Source organism: Eretmochelys imbricata, chromosome 3, assembly GCF_965152235.1.
Source record: "Eretmochelys imbricata isolate rEreImb1 chromosome 3, rEreImb1.hap1, whole genome shotgun sequence".
Lineage (NCBI taxonomy): Eukaryota > Metazoa > Chordata > Testudines > Cheloniidae > Eretmochelys > Eretmochelys imbricata.
In genome coordinates this window covers 91,310,129-91,328,214 of record NC_135574.1, presented here as the reverse complement: position 1 = coordinate 91,328,214, position 18,086 = coordinate 91,310,129, and the positions used below count along the sequence as shown (strand labels likewise).

Below are 18,086 nucleotides of genomic sequence, written 5' to 3'. Positions count from 1 at the left end.
ATTTACCTTTTTCATATGAGCAATTCGAATAAAGCAGGACACAATATCCCCAGTGTCCCAAGTATCCGCTCATGAAGGTGTTGCCTACAACGAATATGCAAGGCTGAAAGTGTGCCATTACAAGTCCTCTTGTCCTGATGACCTATTCCAGCAGTGTGGATGGGAACTCCCCATGTACTTGAACCATGCTAATGGCTTGGACTTGCTATGGTTTGGTTCAATCTATGCTATTAAATAGATCCATGTTTTAACTGGGTCCATGTTTTAACTGATATAGCTGATTTTGGTTTGTAGATGGGAACTTAGAACACAGTTTTGCTCTCAGCACACAAAGCTTCAGTCACTTGCTTTACAAAGGACTGTATTTACTCTGGTATTTTTAAATAATTATAATATTACACAGAGAAGTAAATGTTGCTTTGTTCATTTAATCTCTCTTTGTACTGGCTGGGAACCAATGCTCTTTCCTTGTGGTGTGTACTGTAAATCAGAAAGCTAAGATTATTGGCGCTAACCTACATTCAGGTTCTGGACATGAGGTAGCAGCTAGCCTGGAGCTGACTGGAAATAGGTTGGTGATAAACCAAATTTAGAATAACTCTTCTGTTGCCTTAATGAAGGATTGTGCTATGACTACTGGGACAAAAGTGTCCCACTGCAACTAAAAACACAGGAGCCAAGACAACATGATTCAAGGAGAAAATACCTTTTTCACTGTAAAAACATATGTAAAATGCTTAGCCATAGGAACAGTATATATATATTTCTTTTTTTTAACCCTGAATTGAAATATCTGAGCTATTAGCGATTATCTTTGAAAAGTCATAGAAGATGGGTGAGATTCCAGAGAACTGGAAAAGGGCAAATACAGTACCAATCTATAAAAAGGGGAATAAGGACAACCCAGGGAATTACAGACCAGTCAGCTTAACTTCAACACCTGAAAAGCCTGATTAAGCAATCAATTTGCAGACGCCTAGAAGATAATAAGATAAGTAACAGTCAGCATGGATTTGTCAAGAACAAATTGTGTCAAATCAACGATTCTATGATTCTATGAATGGTGCTATGCAAACATAAAATATGATTATTTTATTTTACTCAAAAATTATTTTCTATATCCAATGACACGGAATAGTGATGTACATCATCTTTGTCTTTAGCTTAGTGTGCAAGCTGAACACAAGAACCACTATATTGGCAGCAACAAATCCAAAAGGCCAGTATGACCCTAATGAATCAATCTCTGTGAACATAGCCCTTGGCAGTCCGCTGTTGAGCAGATTTGACCTGGTCTTAGTATTGCTAGATACGAGAAATGAAGACTGGGATCGCATAATTTCTTCTTTCATATTGGAAAACAAAGGTAAGAATAGACTCTTCGAATGTATCTAAAGCTTCTCCTCCGCACTGACCTTTCCCAAATGTTCTACAGCCCAGTTTTGGGGTGACCAGTTTAGTGACTGAAAGGGTAGTTGAGTTGCTTTTCATTTGATCCTTGATTTCATGCACGGTGCCAGTTGTGATGTGGTTGCCTGTCCATTAGGAATCGGACAGAGACCACCAATCCCTGTCACCTAGATCAATGGTTCTCAACCAGGGGTCCAGAGCCTCCTGCGGGGCCGCGAGCAGGTTTCAGGGGGTCCGCCAAGCAGGGTCAGTGTTAGACTTGCTGGGGCCCAAGGCGGAAAGCCGAAGCCCTGTCATGTGGGGCTGAAGCCTGGGACCCTGAGCCCTGCCATCTGGGGCTTAAGCTGAAGCCTGGGCAACTTAGTTTTGCAGGGTGCGTGGGGCTCCAGGCAATTGCCCTGCTTGCTGTCCCCTAACGCCAGTGCTGAATTTTATATGCAGAAGAAGAGTTGTTGTGGCACAGGCGGGCCGTAGAGTTTTTTTATAGCATGTTGCAGGGGCCTCAGAAAGCAAGAGGTTGAGAACCCCTGACCTAGATTACTAAACACCTGTCAGATGGTGACAACTTTCAATCAGCCTCACTCCATGCCTGCCCCTTCTACTGTGTCCTCCACACCCCCTTCCCTTCCCTTCCCTTTCCATTTAGCTGATCCCCTACTAAGTAACATACCCTACAAAGTAAAAGTGGAACCAACATGACATTTGCTGCCCTCATATTGTTCACTGGGCTTGTTTGTTGCCCCTCTTCCTCTACCCTGTCTTGTCTAGTTAGACAATATTGTCTCTTGATTCCTTGTACTCCCCATGTGTCTGTACCATTACTTGTGTCTCTTGTCCTACACTTAAGACTGTCAGCTCTTTGAGGGAAAGACTGTCTTTGTGTTCTGTGTTTGTACAGCATCCTTGCTCAATGAGGTCCAGGTCCATGCCTGGAGCTCTGAGGTGCTAAACTAATAATAAATAAATAAAAAGATGAGGAAAATCTTCTTGCAGTCTCTCCTCCAGTGCACACCTGTGCCACATCTGGCACATAATGATTGGCCCTATAAAATATGTAAGACAGCGAGAGGAGATAATCATATATTTATGTGGTACTTTTCATCTCAAAGATACCTGGGTGTTTTGCAGACTGAACAAGCTGATAAACAGTGAGCCTGATCTTGCTCCCATTTAAATTGATGGGAGCTTTGCTGTTGACTTTACTAGGAGCAGGATTGGATGTTGGAGCCTGGGGTGAAACACAGCAATGTTACAAAACACTTCAGGGCAAGAACTTGCAGCAGAGCATGAGCAGTTTAAACAATGGGGAAATTAGGTAGGTAGTGTAGGCATAGAATCATGCTGGGCATGTGTAAACTTGCATGTAGCTTGATCTGAGTGCAAGGTTAAATTGTAAACAATGATGTGACAGGTTGTGGACTGGAGACGATGTTTTGGGGCTAGGTAAGTGCGAACACCTTGAACTGATAAGCTTGAAATGTCATTAAGGTGAGGACATCAGCAATAAGTCCTTACACAATCTGCAAAGCAGTTGGTTCCTACATGAACCCTATGATGTCCAAATCGATTCAATTAAAGAAGTTTAGATGTTAGGAGCTAGGAAATAGAACATGAGTGACACGCTGGACAAGGTGTTCTGGATAAGCTGAGTGGAAAGGTCTTGGAGAGAATCCCAACGGATAGAATGTAATAACCCACTCTGGAATTTGGCCAAATCATAGATGAGCTAAGAGAATGTTAGTCCCTTTCTGCCCAAAATGTAATAAAACCTCATTGTACGTTCATTCACCTATTTAACAGGAATTTTTAGGAAAGCATTTTATCTCTGTCATTGTTTTGAAGTTACTGACTGAGCACTTGTTATGCAGGATGCCCAAGCAAATCAGAAAACCTCTGGAGCATGGAAAAGATGAAGACCTACTTTTGTCTTATAAAGAATCTACAGCCAAAATTGTCTGATGAGAGCAACCTGATTCTTGTCCGTTATTACCAGATGCAGCGGCAGAGTGATTGCAGAAATGCTGCCCGAACTACCATTCGCTTATTAGAGAGTTTGATACGCTTAGCAGAAGGTGAGCCCGTGGCAGTTTTTGTTTTTCTGCCTAACAATTAACTTTTTTTTAAAAAAATGGACATGTTAGAAGTGCAATTATAGTTCATAGGTTAAGTAGTGACCTTACAGCTAAACTAGGGAGGGATGAACCACCTGGAGTTTTAGCATTAGTGAATCTGTAGGTTTTGTGGGGTTTTTAGATATACAAAACTAGTTTGAATTTTAATATATTATATTCCCTCCCAAAAAAATGTAAATCAGTGTAAGAAGTTAAGTCAGAGGGAAATGAGCAATGATTAATTACATCCAAAGGACCCAATACTGCAAACACCCGGCTCATGATGTCAGTTAGCCCAATGAGCCCACAATGACTGGCTCCTTTATAAATCTAATAAAGCTGCATACGTCCATTGTAGCTAATTGTGTAAATATATTTCTGGGCAGAGATTTTTAAGCAAGAAATGTGGATTAATTAATTAGTTAATATTTGCACAGCACTCTAAAAAAGTAAAGGATTACATAAATCACATGGTTTTTACTTAACGCCTGGCTCAGGGCTTATTTCTTTAATTTTGGGTCCAATCTTGCACATTTCAATCACACCCCACTCCTGCTCAATCTGAAGCCAGAGGGATTATTGCCTGAGGAAGGCATAAGAAAGGTGTAAGGATTTGGCCCTTATTATCCCATAACGTTACTAAAAATAAATATTTCATTTTAAATACCAAGAATGCAGTCCACATTGTGTACTAACGTGCTACAAAATTTCATTTTAAAATCAAAACTTTGAGTTTTAAGAACAAAAAATAAAGGAAGTGTTAAATATCTAGGGTAGTGTTCTTTTATCCTTTAAAATGGCTTAACAGTTTTTGAAAATGAATTTTAAAAGAACATACAGTAACTTTGTATAACAAATTTCAGCCCAGAGTGATGTTTTATTTTGTCAAAGATGTCTCTCTTATTAGTCAGTTGTTCCTATTTGAATTTCTTTGTGTGTGGGGGGAAGGGGCGGGGGCCAAGGGGGAAGATTGTTTTGTAAACCTTCCTATCATTTAAAGCCTTTATCCTGCAGATACTTTCATGCTATTTATGTTATAAAGTCTTTTACATAAGTATGCATTTGCAATATTGGGGCGTTAACTAGCACTTTATATTTTCAAAGTGTTATGAAAAAGTACCATTTTTCTTGCTTAAAAATGACTGTCCAACAGCATAATTACACAACCAACCACAATGGCTCAGTATGGTGAATTATTTGCATTATATCCATTCATAAAATTAATTCTATTTGGGGTAATGGTGGTTATGGGAAGCAAAGCAGGAGAAAAAAATATGGAAAATGCATGTTTAAATAACGTAAAGGCTGTGACACAGACCAACAAAAGAAAGGAAATGCAAAGTGCAGACTATTGCTTAAATCATGTCTTTTGTCACCCAGAATGAAAGGTTAGCTTTAATTTTAAATTTCCTTCTTTTTATTAGTTTGTGTTGCTATCAATACATTTGGATAGATAAATATTATTTTATACCACATTTATCATCATGGTATCTGAACACCTTACAGTTATTTAAATGTAGCCTTTTGCTTTTCTTTCTTCCAATTCCTTCAAACTGTCATTGAATCTCAAATCCAGAAGACACACCTCATTTCTAATTAGGGGAGTTAAGTTTTCCCAATTCTGCAGACACTTATGACAGTGAAGTCAATGGGACTATTTTTATGCTTAAAGTTAAACACATGCATAAATGTTTTCAGAATCAGGCCTGAATTTGTTAGCCTCTGGTTGCTAATACAAACAAATGCTTTTCAACTTTTTTCCTTTTTTAATGCTCATTTATTTTTGCTAGCCCATGCTCGATTGATGTTTAGGGACACTGTAACTTTGGAAGATGCTGTAACAGTGGTCTCAGTGATGGAGTCGTCGATGCAGGTAAGCTTTCTTATCGGAAATGACGCTACTACAATCCCATTCTATATGATTCGATCCATTTAAGGAGACTACTGTGTATAACACTCTCCATCTCCTTGGAGAACGATCCATTTTAATATTCAGACATTGAAATATAATTGAGTTGAGAAACTGGGTTATCATAGATGGATGGATGAATGCCACTTGTATTTTTTTCAGTTAGACATTAGCTATTATATGTGAGAACCAAAAAAAGATTTGAGTTTTGAAAAAGTTTTAGAAAGATTAACAGGTGCCAGAGCAGTGTAAAGGGACTGAGCATAAATGAGAAGCAGGCCCAGAACATTTAGTCGTCATCATCATGGTTTGTCACTCCAAAATTGTAGCCAAGACGTGGTGGTGTCGCTTATATCAAATAGTTCTTTGGGAGAACAAGGTATTGACAGGTAGCACTGCATCCGGCAGGATTCAAGTATTTGCCTAGACTCTCCATATTCATATGTGCAGCATTCCATTTTGTCATATTGTCACCATCTTTGCCACCCCAATTTGGAGTACATCATTGTTTTTGTTTGAAGTCAGTCCCTGGGGGAGTTGTTCTATAGGAACCAGGTTCTCCCAGAGCATCAGCATTTCCTGCCATGTTGTTACTCTGTAGCCTTCCATGGTGGTATTTTGGGGTAAGGGATTTTCAGGGGCGAAGCTCTTTTTGGACTTCAGTCTCTTGTGTGGTGGAATGTGTCCGAACAGTGGATGTCTTGACACATGCACCTGTTTTTGTTTCTCCTTTTTACTGAAGACATCCCATCTTACAAATATTCATGCAATTCATGTGAGGCAGTATAGTGACACCATGGGAGTTGGTTTCAAAGTGCCTGTGATGATCCTACAGGATTGACTGAGTTCAATATCAGTTTTGTGTGCATGGCCCAAGCAAGACCATACTGATGTACAGTATTCTGCAGTCAAGTAACACAGACTGAGACGGATTGCTCGGAGTGTTTTTGGAATAGCTCCCCATTTTGTGTTGGCCAGTTTCTGGAGTATACAATGCCAGGAATTCACTTTCTTTTTCAGCTTCTTTATGTGCTCTTTGAATGTCAGTATTCAGTCTAATGTGACCCAAGGTACACCAGATATTCATAGTGCTCAAGGATTGTACCATCCTGCAATATCTGGAAGTCTCACTTGACCTGGTGGTATTTCAGGTGGAAGGTGCACACTTGTGTCTTACTGGAGTTGGTATTTAGGAACCATGTGCAATCGTACTTTCCAGGCACCACTCAGGGAGCCAGTTAAAATGTGCTCAGTATCCTCAAATCTTTCCAATTGAGTGGCAATTCAAAGAGCATCAGCATACATTTAATCTTTGCACATGAGGGGATTCTGCTTGGTCATTTGTGTAAATATTAAACAGCAAGGGTGATAGCACTGAATTGTGGGGTAATCCACTCTGCAGAGTACATCATCAACTCTTCTGACCACCCATATCGACAAAGAAACATTGATTTTCGAGCAGGGAGGAGATGATGTGGACCTTCTTGCTATTTCTCAAAATTCTTGCTTATTTCACTAAAAGTGCATGATAGTTCACAGTGTTTCAGATAGGAGATGAATGAGAAGGGAACATAGTAAAATATTGCAAAATAATGAATGGTATAGAGAATGTAACTGGGCATTCCTATTTGTCATTTCTCATAATACAAAATCAAGGGGACATTCAGTTAAAATGAAAGGCAACAGACTTAAAACCAATAAAAGGAAATATTTTTTACGCAATGCATAACTAACCCCTGGAACTCATTGTCAAAAGATATCATTCAGGCCAAGAGCTTATACTAATAGGCTATTTGAAGGGATATGAATCCTTAGAGTTCAGGGCATAATCTATCCACTAACAGAAGCTAGGAAGAAACATCACCTATGAGTAGGTTATCCCCAAATTATCCGTGAGGGGTTTTTAGCACCTTCATCTGAAGTATGTGATGCTGGCTCTATCTGATCTAATAGGACATTTCCCGTTTTCTTGTACAGGTTGGTATCTCAAGACTATGAGAAACCATATATGCAAATGATACATTTTATGTAGCACCTTTCAAGCAGAAAGACCTCAAAGCATTTACATGGAATCATAGGACTGGAAGGGACCTCCCGAGGTCTTCTAGTCCAGTTCCCTGCACTAAAGGCAGGACTAAGTGTTCTCTAGACCATCCCTGACAGCTGTTTATCTAACCTGCTCTTAAAAAATCTCCAATGACAGAGATTCCACAACCTCTCTAGGCAATTTATTCCAATGCTTAGGAAGTTAGGAAGTTTTTCCTAATGTTCAACCTAACCTGCCCTTGCTACAATTTAAACCCATTGCTTCTTGTCCTATCCTCAGTAGTTAAGGAGAACAATTTTTCTCCTTCCTTCTTGTAACAACTTTTTATGTAATTGAAGACTGCTATCATGTCACCCCTCAGTGTTCTCCTGACTAAACAAACCCAGTTTTTTCAGCCTTCCCTCATAAGTCATGTTTGCTAGACCTTTAATCATTTTTGTTGCTCTTCTCTGGACTTTCTCCAATTTGTCCACATCTTTCCTGAAATGTGGCATACAGAACAGGACACAGTACTCCAGTTAAGGCCTAATTAGCACGGATTAGAATAACTTTTTATGTCTTGCTTACAACACTCCTGCTAATACATCCCAGAATGATGTTTGCTTTTTTTGCAACAGTGTTACACTGTTGACTCATATTTAGCTTGTGATCCACTATGACCCTTAGACCTTTTTCTGGTGTACTCCTTCCTAGGCACTTGTTTCCTGTTTTGTATGTGTACAACTGATTGTTCCTTCCTAAATGGACTACTTTGCATTTATCCTTATTGAATTTCATCCTATTTTCTTCAGACCATTTCTCCAGTTTGTCCAGATCATTTTGAATTTTATTCGTATCCTCCAAAGCACTTGCAACCTCTCCCAGCTTGGTATCATCCACAAACTTTATAAGTGTCCTCTCTATGTAATGATCTAAATCATTGATGAAGGTATTGAACAGAACCAGACCCAGAACTGATCCCATTTTATAGACTATGGCCATGACCCTGCTGCTTTTTCTCAGACAAAGCTCAGAGAGGTAGATATCCAAAGGCACAAATGGCAGTTGGGCATCTATGACCTGCCACTGACTTTTAATGTGAGTTAGGTGAGTAATTGGCACTTGTGCCTTTGAAAATGTGTCCCACAATCGCTTCAAATGGAATTTTGCTTCTTCAAGAACTACAGATTCTGACCCTATACAGCGCAGAAAGATTACTACAGTCTCTGCTGAAATGCAGCCACTAGAGGGTTGGAACAGGCTAGCTTTTTAGCATCATGCAGCAACATTACACAAAGGGTAAGTTAAGAAGTGATGTAAAATAACATTTTCAAATAAAACTGCAGTGGGAAGTTAGGGAGACAGGATATAATTACCAGATTAGAATTTGACAGGATACTGGTTTTAAATCAGTACTGTTAAAAATCCTGCACACACTCTTGTATATACAAGACCATCTTTAATTACCGCCTTTTTTTTTCAATTTGATGAAATAACAGACTTAAATTAATACACACATTACACTCAAATGTTCATCCACTCAGAGTGCAGAAAGAAAGTAAAGTTGTTTGTTTCATAATTGTATATTACTCTTTTATTTATGCATAGCCCTACACGGCGACTGACTGAGGGGGTTCTGAAATGCATAATTAGCACCTGTCTAGTGGGTGTCCGTGGTAGTTTGCCTGAAGGATTGCAGGATTGGGCTTGACATTAGCTGGTATGCTCTTCATAATTACCCCAACATGCCGAATACCTGCGCATCTCAAGACCACTATGGGGGCCATGTGTTTTCAACCACTTGTGACGTGCGAATTTTCCCTTGTAACAGCTTTTTCGTGAAGGGAGGTCATTTATTTTTATTAAAAGATTTTTTTTAAAACAAACAAGAAAAACTGTATTCATTCAGTACCTGAGATGGTTGAAATCTCTCACTCTGTCTCTCTGAGGACTTAGATGGCCCACAACACCATAGTATCTGAACATCTTTCTCTGTGTGCTAATCACTAGAAACGATTAGGGTTGCTTATAATTACAGTAGTTCATAGTTCCTTAGTATCTTGTTCTCTGCTTCCCTCTTTTTTTTTTTCCCTTGGTTAACAACAGCATTTGCTACTTACTTTTTCAACCTGTTTTGTTGGGATTTCCTTTATTTTCTTCACTTTTGTCCATTGAATTTGGTGAGAGACCCATAGTTTCTCTCAAAAAGCTTTCTTATTTTCTCTCTAACTGTCAATTTTTAGAGTGTGGGAGGGTGATGGAAACAAACAGGTGTTTGAATAATTCTAGAGGGGCTGGCAGCTGCCACCTTTCAGCTTTGCAAAGACAAATCAAGCCTTGCATTTGTAACTCCTACAATATCCTACCCCACCCAGTGCATAACCAAGGGTCATGGTGTTTAGCTCAGTAGTCATGTATTTCTGCTGGTCCTCTTGAGCAGCTGACTGGCTGGTTGGCCTCTCTTGTTCTTACCTCTTTTTATTTCGTTGTCTTTACCCTTTATTCCACCTTTATTTTCCCCCTATTCCCTATCGTCTGTCTGCCTCCTCTTATCTCTCCTTCTTGATTCATTCCATTCCCTTGCTCTGTGTCCTCCTGTTGTCTTGCCTGTCCCTCTTTCCGTCCCATATTTTACTCTCAGCCTTGATTTACTCCAGAGTTTGCTCTCTGTCCTTCTTACCTCCATCTTTCATTCCATGATTTCCTCTCCTCATCCATCTCCTTCTCCTCTCCCTTGCTTTCGATTTGACCCTTGTACTTCTCATTTTCAGTCTCCTTTCCCAGCTCCTCAACCCTCACATGCACATCACTGTTCTCCAGTTGTTGGGAGCACTGCTAACTCCTTTGAGTGGTTGAGAACCTCTGGTGCTCTGCTTCTTGTTCTGCCTATATGTGTATCAAACAAAGAGCTAAATGCTGATCAGAAGTGTTGAACATTTGGACTGGCCATGCATGTGGCAGCTGGATGGGCAGCACTCCTGTATTTTTTGTGTAAATCCAACTAATAATAATAATAATAATAAACAAAGAGTCTGACCTTGCAAACACTTATGCATGTACATAACTTTACCCATGTGAGTTGTCCCGTTGACTTCTATGGAATTACTTGTGTGAGTAAAGTTACTGAGTATTTGCCACATCAAGTGCTAAAATAGCCAATGGCAGGTTGTAGATAAAACTGTCTTTGGTGTTAAAATCTGATGCTGAGTAACCAAGATGTTTCCATTCTTTTGGTGGCACAGGGAGGTGCACTTCTCGGAGGCATCAATGCACTGCATACCTCATTTCCAGAAAACCCAACGGAGCAGTATCGAATGCAATGTGAACTCATCCTGGAGCGACTGGAGCTGCAGAATCTTCTGCATGAAGAATTCAAAAGACTTGACAGGTGATAATAGGAAGATTAACAAAAGAATCCAATAGAGTAAAAGGATTGCTGACAATAACTGTACTAAGAGATTCAAAAAATAGAATTTGACTTAGGAAAGCGACCTTCAGTGGAGTTGAAAAAGCAGGGGATTTTTAAAATAGCATACTGAGATCATTACAATATCATTTTTCATTCTGGGATTATTGAATTTATGGAGGGTTAAATAACAATTTAATGATTTCTCAACATACATCCAGATAAATTTAATCTAATTCCAGTAAGGTCAGAAAGTTGCTCATTGTGGCTGAATGATTAATTTTATTAACCTTTTGATTCCTGTTTGTTAAAGTACAGAAAGCTTTGCTTTATTTTTTTTTAAAAGGTTATTTTATGTTTGGCTGGTTAGGATCCCTTTCTTTGTGATAACAGGTGATAAGTCTGGATCAAAGTTATTTTTTTGGGTGATATATTTTTCTTGATTCTCACTGGATGGTCATCAGCTTTTAGCTCATTGGTATCATCTTCGGAGAGTCTATTTGTTTTAACAATAGAAAACTCCTTTTAATTTATTGAGGCTGAGGCAATAATAATCTAAAGAAAAATAACTTTTGTCTCCTGAACTGACAGCAAGCTCCATAAGAAACACATACTTGTTTTTATTAAAGAAAGATAAAAGAATATTGTTTAAAGGAATAAAAGCAGCTGTGAAAATATGAATTTCCCTTGAAAAATTTTCAGTTCTGTTTTATAACACAGCGTAAGTCACATTCCAAATAAGCATACAGAGCAATAAAAGCAACTGAAATGAAGATGAAAGTGAGCTAGCTCCAAGAGACCAAAGCAAGTTTTAAAGTAAAAAAAAGTTCACATCATTTTTGCTGCTTTTTTTTTTTTAAGATCCTTTCTACCTTGGAGAAACCACATAATAATTAATAAATGCCTTACATTTATATAGCATCTTCTGTCTCAAAGGATACACAAGCCATATGTGGTACATAGGAATTATTTTACCCACCACTGAAATGCAGTCACTTCTGAGATGGAACATGGCTGTTGTTTATTAGTGCATAAAAATACTGATTTAGGACATGAAGTGAGGAAAAATAGTATCTCCAGTTAAAATGGGTGCGTTTAGGCGGAATACATTAGACTGATATTTGGCCAGAACACTTCTGTTGTTTCGAAAAGAGCTATGGAAATGAAAACAACCACCACAAATGGTGAGAACCTGGTTTCACAGAGCATCCAGAAAACTTCACCTCGAGCACTATAGAGCTTCTTAACATGTTGGTTCCATAGTCACTCTGAGGGAAGTGAATCATTTACTGAATCACCAACAACCACTTCTTCATGCAGCATCTAAATTTTCCTTACCTGTCTCTCTTCTAAGGTTTGACCCTGCTTAGCATGAGATCTGATGAGATCATAGTTCTAGGAAGTGTCACTGCAGGGTGCATCACTCATAAGCACTACAGGCATTTGTGATTCTGTAAACCCGTTTTTAAAAAATTGAAATAAAAAACCATAACTCTGGTTAACTTCTAGAACTTGTTGGTATATCTTGATGCAGGGTAATGATCAGGGTATGTTATGTATCTACTCTTTAAAACAGTAACCTTTTTGCCTAACTCTAACTGTGTGTGTCACATTGTGAATAACCCAGAAAGAGAATATGCACATGCAGAAAAAAGGACTTAAGTAAATAATACTAAATATAAATTATATTGTCAAATGGAATAATATACATTTTCATACTAAAATCCACTTTTTGTTTGAACAAAGTACACAGGCAATTTGCAAGAGTGAACCAAATATGTCTGTACATGCTAGTATTTAATAAGTATGGACCAAATTCTGCCACCCTTACTTGTGCTAAGTAATGCCTTACTCCATAAATAGTTCTCCTCATGGAGAAAGGCACTCCTTACCATGAATAAGGCAGCCAGATTCTGCTACTTTAATGCAGGAATCTGCTGCAAGAGCAAAAGGAGATCAGACATTGCTGTACTACGGCCGGTGTTCTATATGGGACATAGTGATTCTGTTATGCTGCTGGATTCATTTGCAGCCTCTCTACTCTTATTTTTATATAATATATAAATATATTTATATAATAGGAGCAACTAAGGAGAAAAAGGAAGAAAACTGAAAAATTAACCTACTTACCTGTAAACATATTTTTTCTTCCTCATCCGACAGATCACAGAATGAAAATTTATGCCAGCTGCAGCCTGGAGTGACAAGCAAAAATACTACTCTTGGATCCTTAAATGATGATACCTTTGGGCAGTCAGAGCAAATGTCCCAGACAGAACTGTCAGACCAACAAGGGAATAACTGCAAACAGCAAAATTCTTTGGTCAAAGGGAGAAGTAAAGCTGATACACATCTAGCGCGCTCAACTAGCCAGGCAGCTGGTAAAAACAGAGATACAAATTACCTGAGTAAACACAATGAAAGCAGCGATGATGGCAGCTTGACCTGGTTTGACAGCATGGTAGATGGCAACATGGATGCTGAAGAAAGTGTTCAGCAGTCCCTAATCCGCAAGAGACCTCTAGATAATTTGGCTTTGAAAACACTGAATGATGAATCCTGTTCTAAAGAAAAAAGCGATTCAAGACAAAGCAGGGAAACTGGGATGGGACAGTCGCTGGCAAGTGTGGACCTCAATGCTACTTTTAGACAGGATGTAGTTTCTGATATTGATGAGAAAAGGACAAAAGGACATAAAAATCTTTATTCTGAGGCTAATATTAAAGATCCAGCCTCGGTAAGTGCTAGTGTGCCTGATTCCATGGTGACACAACAGGTCTCTAAGAAGTGGCAGAGATTGCGCACAGAGAGAGCTCACAATTTTTGTGCAAGTACACAAGACCCCAAAGTAGACACCCTTTCTTCTCCATTGTCTTTCCAGTCAGCAGCTGACCCAGGAGTTCCTTCAGGCGATATGAATAATGTTTGTGCGATAGGAAAGAGTAGGAATAATGTGCCAGTAGTAGCTGAGAAGCTGGTAACTTCTATGAGAAAAAGAAATAAAGACCAAATTGTGAAGGAAGCAATGGCAACAGGTTCCCATGAGCTGGAAATCACTGAGACTGAAGGACCTCCAGTGGCTAAACTGGCCAAATTTTCATTCAGACAGAGGACAAAATTTGTTCATTCTTCTGAAAATATGAGCAATGCAGAATTGCCTCCCTCACAATCAGAGGCTGTTTTTAAGCCTCACAGGGTTTTGAGAACTGTAGCAGAAGGGCAAGAGCCAGAGGAAGAATGTTATTCCCCTGCGAAACACCAGAAAAAACTAACGAGTTTAGGAAACAATAGTTTGGAGAAGAGACCCCTTGATAATAAAAGAAAGGAGCAGCAGCAAAATGAAACCTTACAAAGAGAAATCAAAGAAGCTACAACTGGACACTCAGAGACCAAACAAATCGCAGATATTACACACCATGCTGTGTTAACACCAACTGCTGAGAAGAGCAGGAAAGCAGAGGAAATGTCTGGTGGCCTGAGCACAAAGAAGGTGTGTTCCAGCACATTAGCAAAACTAGCCAGGTTTTCCTTCATGTCACCTCCTGAATCAAAATCGGAAAATCCACCGTCACTTAACGTTACCAGCAACAGCAAGGAAAGCCAGGGACTACCTCTGAAGACCCATGCTGAGAGCACCAGCAGCAAAAGAAAGTGTTTTGGACTGGGAAATGCCAGCAATAAAAATGTGGTCACAGGAAAATCTCTCTTCTCAATAACAGATTTAGATGATGCCACATTCGATTTTGATTGGGATGAAGAAATTAGGAAAAACCCAAGGTCATAAACCATACTACCTTTCCCCAGCCCCAATCTAACTGTCATTATCAATATATTACTGGAAAACAATATCACCCATATTAATTATTTCCAAAGCTTTCAGACAGCACCTCAGCTGGCATAAATCAAAATATTTCTTTTAAATTATTGGAGCTATGTCAATTTACAGCAGCTGAGGATTTGACATACACCACAGGTCAAATGCTACCTTTACCTCTCTAATTGTTTACAAGACTGTTTATAATATCTGTTGACTGTTTCAGTTGACCTGATATAACTTGAAAACTCAAGTGATTTGTAATCATATTCAGAGTATAGTGGTACCTGCAAAAGAAGCAGGGTTAATTGACATTTTTTTTTCTTAATTCATCTCATAAACCACACACCATTCTAACTGATCTTGTGTCCCATGTACCATTTATTCCAATCTTTTGAGGACAGTGTTAGCAACAGGGCGAAGCAAAAGCTAACCATGTAGTTATATTTTGTTCCTCCTTTACATGCCTTCTCCCTTGATGCATTTAGTGATATTGTGATATACTATGATGTTGTGATATGTGTTCCTGTGTTATCAATATAAAGGGAATTTTGCTCTGTCTGTGGTTACTGTGGTCCATTGTCCTTCTGATGTGTGGGGGATGCCTGCTTTTTTTATTTTATTTTTTTAAACCGTAGTTCACTGGTCCAGGCACTTGTTAATAAGATCTTGCAGTATGCATCTGTCCATGACACAGTGATGGCTTGTGCTGAGTACTGGGGTTCTGTATGCATTTTGGTGTCACCAATGTCTATCTTTACCTCAGAATTACACCTCTCTTCTAGAAAATCCCCCTGAAAATAGATCAGTGGTTTTCAAACTTTTTTTCTCGCGACCAAGTTGAAGAAAATTCTTGAAGTCCGCGACCCAACGCAGCTGGGGATCAGTGGTTTGGGGTGTGGGATGGGGCTCTGGGCTGGGGATGCAGGTTCTGGGCTTGGACTGGGGATGAGGAGTTTGGTGTGTAGGATGGGGCTCCGGGTTTGGTGGGGGCTCAGGGCTGGGGATGCAGGCTCTGGGATGGGGTCAGGGATGAGGGGTTTGGGGTGCAGGAAGGGCTCTGGGTTTGGGGGGGGTTCAGGACTGGGGCAGGGGATTGGGGCACAGCGTTGGGGCATGGGCTTACCTCGGGCGGCTCCCAGTCAGCGGCGCAGCGGGGGTGCTAAGGCAGGTTGCCTGCCTGTCCTGGCACTGTGGACCGCACTGTGCCCCGGAAGCAGCCAGCAGCAGGTCTGGCTCCTAGATGGAAGCACGCAAGCGGCTCCGTGCGGCTCTTGCCCGCAGGCACCCCCCCACCCCAGCTCCCATTGGCCGGAGTGCAGAGCCAATACTCAGGGCAGGGGCCAGTGCGTGGAGCCCCTGGCCTCCCCACCTAGGAGACGGACCTGCTACTGGCTGCTTCCAGGGTGCAGGGCATTGTCAGAATAGGTAGGGACTAGCCTGCCTTAGCCAGGCAGCACTGCCAACAGGACTTTTAATGGCCTGGTCAGCAGTGCTGACCAGAGCCGCTGCGACCCAGTGCCTTACATTCCGCGATCCAGTACTGGGTTGCAACCTGCAGTTTGAAAACCACTGAGACAGATGACATTCTCTCAGTGGGACAGCACATATAGAAATGCTTGTTCTCACACTATGCTCATAGTTCTCACACCCTTTCATGCCCTGTGAGATTTGCAGAACTGTTAGACCTACAAGGGAATAATTAAACAGCAAAATTCCTTGGTCAAAGGGAGAAGTAAAGTTTTTACACATCTAGCGCCCTCAACTAGTCAGGCAGCTGGTGATAACAGAGGTACAAATTTCTTGAATAAACACAATGAAGGCAAAATCCCCCAAAGGGTGCCCTAAATGTAGTCAGTTTAACACTTTCTTTGGCTAAAGGAATTTGCCAGAATCCTCTCCAGACATTTAGCTTAGAGAATACTGTAGATCCTTTCACTTTCAGGAGGAAGTCATTCAGTGTTGGGAGGATAGATTTTTCTCTCACAACTCCTTCATTAAGTCTTTTAAAATCTACACTGATTGCTATTTTCCATTTTGCTTTATAACTGATACCATTGGGACACACCATGCTATTGGCTCAGAGATTTTCTTGATTATGCCAATCCATTCCATTCTCTTTAACTCAGTTTCCACTTTATGAGATAGGAATCCGGTGAGGTGTACGTACAGTATATGGTTCACCACTGTCTCTTAAGGTTATTGGTACTGGATTTCTTTTCAAAAGTCCAATATCACCAAATATTCCATTGAGTTCTTCCACCTGTCTCATTAGGCCCAAGAAGGTTGCCACACGCTGGCTGAGAAGGCTGTTGGTCTGTGGTCCTTTGATTACAAACATTATAAATGCATAGCTTTTGTCTGTGTAAGTTATTTCTGTGATAAACTGGTCCGTGCAGTTCAAAGTACCTCCAGAGCTAATCAGAGCTGTATCAGGTGACTTCAATGCTAGCAGGGGTGCCAGAAGCAGGGGAGACCAGGGGGGCATGGCCCCCCACTTTTTAAAAGTAGGAGGGGTATGCCTGCCCACTTTTTAACACTGGCATAGTTTAGGTGGCAGGAGGCCGTGTTGCCCTTCCAAACTGCAAGCCACCGGGAGTAGGGTTGCCAGGCGTCCAGTTTTTGACCCAGTCAGCAGTGCAGCAGGGCTAAGGCAGGCTCCCTGCCTGCCCTGGCTCCGCACGGCTCCCGGAAGCAGCTAGCATGTCCTTGCCCCTGCCCCGAATGCCAGCTCCACAGCGCCCATTGGCTGGGAACCGCAGACAGTGGGAGAGGCAAGGGCAGGGACTACAGGCACAGGCAGGACACAGAGCTGCCTGACTGCCCCTGAGCCTGGGGCCACAGGGACAGGCCAGCCGCTTTCAGGAGCCACCTGAGTTAAGCGCCGCCCAGCTGGAGCCTGCACCCCAAACCTGCCCCAGCCCTGAGCCGCCTCCCGCACCCTAACTCCCTCCCAGACCCCGCACCCCCTCCCACACCCCAAACCCCTCATCCTCGGCCCCGTCCCAGAACCCGTACTCCCAGTTGGAGCCCTCACCCCCTCCCACACCCCAGCCCGGAGCACCCTCCTACACCCAAACCCCTCATTTCTGGTTCCATCCCAGAACCCGCACTCCCAGCCAGAGCCCTTACCCTCTCCCAAGCCCCAGCCTGAAGTCCCCTCCTACAATCCTAACCCCACTCCCAGCCCAGAGCCCCCTCCTGCACCCAAGACCCCTCATCCCTGGCCCCACCCCCAGCTGGAGCCCTCATCCCCTTCCGCACCCCAGACCGGTGAAAATGAGTGAGTGAGCGAGCGAGGGTGGGGGAGAGTGAGTGAGGGAGGGAGTGGGGACGGAATGAGTAGGGTAGGGGTTTGGAGAAGAGGCAGGGCCTCAGGAAGGGGCAGGAATGGTGTTTGGTTTTCTACA

At 41.4% G+C, this 18,086-nt stretch overlaps 1 protein-coding gene across 2 annotated transcripts in view; it reads left to right on the top strand.

The window, feature by feature from the left end:
- The window catches only part of MCM9 (minichromosome maintenance 9 homologous recombination repair factor), a 73,950-nt gene extending 58,715 nt beyond the window's left edge, over window positions 1–15,235 (top strand). The window contains exons 9-13 of one of the 2 annotated variants that reach the window (XM_077812995.1): window positions 1,164–1,366; window positions 3,279–3,482; window positions 5,312–5,394; window positions 10,699–10,844; window positions 13,026–15,235. In XM_077812995.1, the coding sequence (XP_077669121.1) occupies window positions 1,164–1,366; window positions 3,279–3,482; window positions 5,312–5,394; window positions 10,699–10,844; window positions 13,026–14,646 (2,257 nt within the window). In that variant the 3' untranslated portion in view covers window positions 14,647–15,235. The remainder of the gene's footprint in view (window positions 1–1,163; window positions 1,367–3,278; window positions 3,483–5,311; window positions 5,395–10,698; window positions 10,845–13,025) is intronic. The other variant, XR_013345621.1, reaches the window with a different exon arrangement.
- Window positions 15,236–18,086: the final 2,851 nt, after the last annotated feature.